The sequence below is a fragment of the Nicotiana attenuata genome, chromosome 11 (genome assembly GCF_001879085.1).
Source record: "Nicotiana attenuata strain UT chromosome 11, NIATTr2, whole genome shotgun sequence".
NCBI classification, from domain to species: Eukaryota; Viridiplantae; Streptophyta; class Magnoliopsida; order Solanales; family Solanaceae; genus Nicotiana; species Nicotiana attenuata.
Window position 1 is genome coordinate 12,894,982 of NC_031999.1, and position 6,322 is coordinate 12,901,303.

Sequence of the window (6,322 nt, forward strand, 5' to 3'; positions counted from 1 at the left end):
CCCTAGCTTAATTCCTAAAATCCCAGTTTTCTATGTACACTTTCCTCTATATATACACCATATAACAGGAGTTAACCTGTATTCTACTAGTTTTAAAAATTCTACTGTATTTCTCTATATCCTTATTACCGTGGGAACTATTAAACATATGATCAGATTAATTAGCAGAAGCTATATAACCCCTTTTTTTGCTTTTCTTTTGTAGGCACTAAGCTAGTGTTTTGTTTCTATACTTAGGTTTATACTGTATAGGAGAAAAGGGAGAAGAAAAGGGAAACCCTGATTGGGAGTAAAAAGAAAGGACCAGTTTATATTTGGTTTTGTTTTGCTTTCTAAAGATAGATGTATTTTGTAGGGAATAGTATTATGTCTTTCTTTATATATACACAAGTTTTACTGTTTTTTATAGTACATTATATTAGCCCTTCTAAAAGGCTACATATAATAAAGAGAGAATAAATAAAAACCTTTTTCTCTTTAGTATTGTCCAAAAAGTTCTATATATTTGGTGTTGTGTTCCTTCTTCTTCCTTCTTGAATTTACCCCTTCACTCCTCTTCTTCTTTTTCTTTCCTAAGTAGCTTCAAACATTTTCCATTAAAATGGCAAGCTGCATCGATGTTGCCTCTGAAAAACTTTGCTATATCCCTTGCAACTTTTGCAATATTGTTCTTGCGGTATAATTTTTCATATTTCTTTCTTGGTTTCATCTTTTTCTTGTATTTTGTATGAACGTTTTTATCTAGTCCGCTAGCAGATACAGAATTCAGGATCTAGAGTCAGTGAGTTTAGAATTCGTACGATTTTGTGATATGCATACATACATAGTAATTTTTTTTTTTCATAATTTTAACAGAAAATTTTGAGTTTAATCAGTTGAACCCACAGAACTCGCTCTAAATTTGATTATGTATATGTGAGTGTGCTTGTATGTGAATTTGGTACTCTTTCTATTTTTTTTTTTCTTTTTGTGCTTGAACTTTCTTTGTCATGTGAGAGGGTAGTCTAAGAAGAGAAAAAGATGTTACCAAGCTGAATAAAGCTGATTTTGAGAATTCAGAGTTAGTTTGGTGGTATTATATATACACAAATCAAGTGATCTAGTTTCTAGGTGTTTTCTTTGTTTTTAATTTGCTTTGAGAAGTCAAGTCCCCATCCATATATAGACTTTTCTTTTTCTTCTTCTTCTTCTCTTTGATCTTTTGCAGTCAAAGAAAAAAAAGTCATACCTTGAAAATTCTGAACCTTCCAATCAGCTAAGAGAAAGAGAATTCTTTCCTCTTTTGATTTTATATTTTGAAGATAATTTGATGAAGACAAGTCCTTTAATTTCTACTTATTAGAGATTTAAATCTTTCTCTCTCTTTCTAGCTCTGTGCTATATACCTTTCTTCTTCTTTTTTCTACTGAAAAGATTGCACTAAGTGCAGGCACCATATAGCTCACTAAGTTCTGATGAAGTGTGCTATCAAAAAGATAAGCTTTTTCCTCATGTATTTTTCAATAATTATCAAGCTCTCCACTTCCTTCAAGATAACCAACTTCTTCCCCTTACTTTAACAGATTTAGGGTTTGTTCTTGATCTTTTTCAAGAAATCACTCAACTATATTCCACGAAATAGCTATATTTTGTAGGGTTTGAAATGTTGTTGTACATAAAAGGATGCCTTTAGGATGAGTCTGGTCTTATTTGTATGTCTTTCTTTTTAAGCACAAATATACATAGTTCGAGTCGAAGGTAACATTATGTTTAATTGAACTCAAAAATTCACCCTAAATCCACCTCAACAAAGAGATCTCGAGATTTAGAAACCCCATCTCTCAAGAAAGTTTTAGTAATCTTTATCTTTAATTTTGTGAGGTTTTAAGTGGTTTTTTTCGTCTTAATTTTATGGAGTGCGCAAAGTAGATTGTGCACCTCTATACCTGTTGGTCGAAAGCAATGTCTTGCACGAAGCGACTCGTCTACTCTCTCTAAGAGGGAAAAAACATATGATTATTTTCTTTTTTATGAAGATTTTGTTAATGTTTTTTTTTTTTTTTGGGGGGGATAATTTTTACAGGTGAGTGTACCATGCAGCAGCCTATTTGATATTGTGACAGTTCGATGTGGTCACTGCACAAATCTGTGGTCCGTCAATATGGCAGCTGCCTTTCACTCTTCTTCTTCTTCTTCTTCCTCTTGGCAAGACATTCATCAACTTCAGGTTATTGTTTTGTCCAGCAACAATAATTAACTTTTATTTTGTTTTTTCCTTTTGCAGCTCAAATTGTGGGCGTTTTGTTCTCTATATATCATAGGCTGGCTTCTGAATTCTAGGGTTTTCCTTCTTTTGAGGGAATAAATAACTACTCCTATATGCAGACATATTAATACTCAGATCGAGTTTTTCAAAAAATTAGTAGTACTAGCTACTAATATAGCCGCCATAACTAAAACCTATATATTTATTTTTCTATTTAAGGGGTGCAGCTTTTATAATCTATAGGGACTGTCCTTTGACCCATCAAAAGCATTTTCTTAGGTTACTTTTTTCTTGTGTAATTGTTTGATTTGATAGTTTAGGTTTTTTGAATTATATTTATTATTAGTGATTTTATTTTCTATCAGGGGTTTGTCCTCTACTGTGGAAACAAAGCCTCAAAACTAGATTATGGGTTCCCTTTTGGAAATCTTTACAACAACTACCTATTTTGGTTTCATTTATCATTCAATATCCTAACTGATTCAGTCACTTCAATGCTGTTATGACATCTTTTTTCATAAAACATCACTTCAACCTTTTTGGTCAAAACAGAAACAAACCCTCTTAGACCCCCCCCCCCCCCCCCCCCCCCCCACCCAGCTCCTCTTTTACCAATACCCTAAAAAGAAATTGAGGTTCATCAATAATAAAAGGAAAAATAAAGAGAACTCCTCTTACCTGTACTTATTAGTAGCAAAAACAAAATTAAGTGAGCTGCATTACATATTCTTTTGATGCTTTGCTTCTACTCTTACACATTAAGAAGAATTTGGATCTTGGAAACTCCACACAAAGGGTAAAAAAATTGTAGTGCCATATCTAGTAAGAGCTTCTGAATTTATGTTTAGGGTAATCAATATAATAGCCGGGTTTGGCTTTATCGAAGACAGAGTATGTAGGTAAAATATTAGGTTTTAGATGTATATAACATATATTAAATACTCTTTGTCGAAGAATTTGTTTCACTTCTTTCAAGTTTGAACACTCTTGAGAAAATTCTTGGCTTCGCCACTAACTGAAGAAGAAGGAGGGCGAATAACTCACAGAATTGATAGTTGAGTGATTAGACTGATACTAGAATATTAAAGGACACCAATCAATAAAAAATAAGTAGCATAAGTTTAAGCTTTTTTTTTGACAATTAATTTGTACTATGTATTAGCAATATCATTTCTCTTTGTTTTTATAAAGCCATGTATATGTTTGACTTAATTTTGTAGGTGCCAAACTACACTGCTCCTGAGTATAGAATGGATTTTGGTTCATCAACCAAATGCAACAACAGGATGACAATGAGAACACCAATCACAAACAACACTCACGAGGAGAGGATTGTGAATCGACGTAATTAAATTCTTTTTTTTTTTTAAATTGGGATATTTATTCCCTTCATATTGTTTTAACTATTTATTTATTTATTGGGGGTTATTAATGGTTGTTGGTGTTTTCTTTTACAGCTCCCGAGAAGAGGCAGCGAGTACCTTCTGCATATAATCAGTTCATAAAGTAAGGCAGCTGTAACACTGATGACTTGAATATATGTAGAGATATCTTTATTGAAGCTGTGGAAAATTAACCTAACCACTATACATCAATTTCTTTTTGTCACAAAATGCCTAAATGTACAGAGAAGAGATTCAGAGGATCAAGGCTAATAATCCAGATATCAGTCACAGGGAAGCATTTAGTACTGCTGCCAAAAATGTAACTCTTTTACCCTTAGATTCTTGAAACATTACTTTATTACTTTAATTTTACTTCCTCCACTTTTTGCTTATAATTTTTCGATTTAAGTTGCATACACTAACGCGAAAAAAAGTTACAATGTGGAGAATGTTTATATTATCAATGTATTTTAATTTGTTATAGCATGTTATTTATTCTGTTTTTCAAATTACAAGAACATGTTTGCTATTAGAAAACACATGTTATTACAAGTAACTTAAGCTGATAGTGTAAGTGTATTATACACTTAGAGAATTTAAACTCAAAGTTTTTTTGTTATATTTTTCTGGATTTAACCTATATACACTAACCGTGTTATGAATTTTTAACTGTTAATAAATTTTAACCTGTTGTAGCAGCTAATTTTTTATTTTTATTTTCTAAGTTACTAATTACACTTTTTTATGATTACAATTATTTTTTAGATGATCTGATAATTCAAAGTTCTATTATTGTGTATATATAGAATAGTTAAACTCTAATTTTTTGAAGAGTTGGCTGATGACTAATTAGCTTTTTTGTGGTGTAGTGGGCACATTTCCCTCACATTCACTTTGGACTCATGTTGGAGAGCAACAATCAAGCCAAACTTTCTTGTGGTAATGCACCTATTACTCAAGCTATATATATATATATATATATATTGCCTCCCTTAAACATTCATGTGCATAAATTTTAGTACTACTATTAGACAATATAAATTTTTTAAAACCCTTGGGGTTTTTAACTAATTATAACAAGGTATTTATACTCAACTTGTTCAGGATTGCGGTGTTGTTGTTGTTATTGTTGTATAACAGATTATTTGTTTCATTTTTAGATTACGCGTGCCACAATAAGTTTTATGTTACATATATATCGTTTTCTTAGTTTGCAACATTTCCTTAAGGGGTTTCATTTTCTTCCTTTACTATTTTCAGGGAGCAGAAAATTGTCCAAATCATAGAGCTCTTTGCTAAAGAAATAAAGATCTTCTTCAGTTTATGGAGAGTTTCTACAAGCTGTGTGTTGAATTGAGGACAAGAGTGTGACCTCAAGTTGTTCTACGGAGTGTGGACATAAAACTATATTTTACAGCCTTTCTAATTTTTGTTGTATTTCACTTATATATTATGCAAGTTGAAAAACTAAGTTCCTTTATTGTCTACCTCTATCAATATTCTTTCTCTAATGAGAGGAATTTAGAGAGGTTTCCATATGTCTTGTTCGTTAAATTTGATCGTTGAATGCTATATATCCCATTGAAATCATGTTAAGTTACATTGTGATATAATATGTCAAGAATTATATCAAAGATAGCAACAAGTGGTCAGCACAAAAATGTTTGTAAATGTTGAAATAAGAGAAACTATAAAAAAAACTAAAACTTTCTTTGCTAAATGTTGAAATATGATTAAGTTGGTATAAGAATCCATAAATGTAGTTGGAAAACATCAACATCTTTAAGTAAACAGATTAGTGAACATGTTCATGATTCATGCTTTGTCTAAACATGTTAAAAATGAAATTTAAAAGGGCAGATTGGCCATAGATTTTGGCTGTTTTTTCCAAAAAAAAAAAAAAGGATTGAAAACATTGTTTGTTCATAAAATATGATCAGTTAATTGAATTATTTTTTTCAAGTTCCCAAAAATGATTTAGGGAGCAGTTTTGGGTGAAACTTTTTCTTCCACTCACAAAGCTTCAAATAATTTCATAAGTCAAACCCTCCACCACAACCGAAGGTGAAAGCTTGGATGACAAAGTTAACTAAAAAAATAAAAAATAAAAATCATTTCATTACCAATTACCACCTTTTCTTTTTTACCGATTACCACTTGTTATTAGAAATAATACATACAAATTTCAAGTACTAATATGGCATATAAGCTTCGATTACAATTTGAAATCCAAATATGGAAAAATTAACTTTTTACTGAATTATATTATAAGGTAACAAAGGCAGTGAAGTTATTTATGTCTTGTAGCTTGATGAAGGGTCTTATCTTGAGTACTTATGTTCATTGTAAACTTCCTCTAAAGTCTTGTCAATGGGACATTTTAAATGCTGCAGATGTACCACATTTAGAAAATGTGTATCCATTCTATTTTGGTTACTTCTATTTCCTATACTTCATTCGAATCATGTCCTATAACATCATAACCAGAATTTGGACCTTTCATTTTAGGACAAGCAAAAACCTAAAACCTTTAAAACCTTTTGACATGTTAGTGTTAGTCTGTTAGGTCTTACTTTTGGTCGGACGATATATATATATGACTTGGATTCCTGCTTCTTAATTACGCCCCTCCCACGGTAAAAACTTATTCGCACATATGCAAATCATATATCTTATCACGGTTAAATGATAA

At 31.3% G+C, this 6,322-nt stretch overlaps 1 protein-coding gene across 1 annotated transcript; it reads left to right on the plus strand.

Annotated features, from left to right (window-relative positions):
- LOC109234138 (axial regulator YABBY 5-like) lies at nucleotides 454-5,220 on the plus strand. The gene is made up of 7 exons (XM_019400001.1): nucleotides 454-676; nucleotides 2,063-2,206; nucleotides 3,466-3,589; nucleotides 3,703-3,751; nucleotides 3,874-3,949; nucleotides 4,500-4,569; nucleotides 4,891-5,220. Exons 1-7 carry the CDS (start codon nucleotides 602-604, stop codon nucleotides 4,914-4,916), a joined length of 564 nt encoding a protein of 187 aa, XP_019255546.1. The 5' UTR covers nucleotides 454-601; the 3' UTR covers nucleotides 4,917-5,220.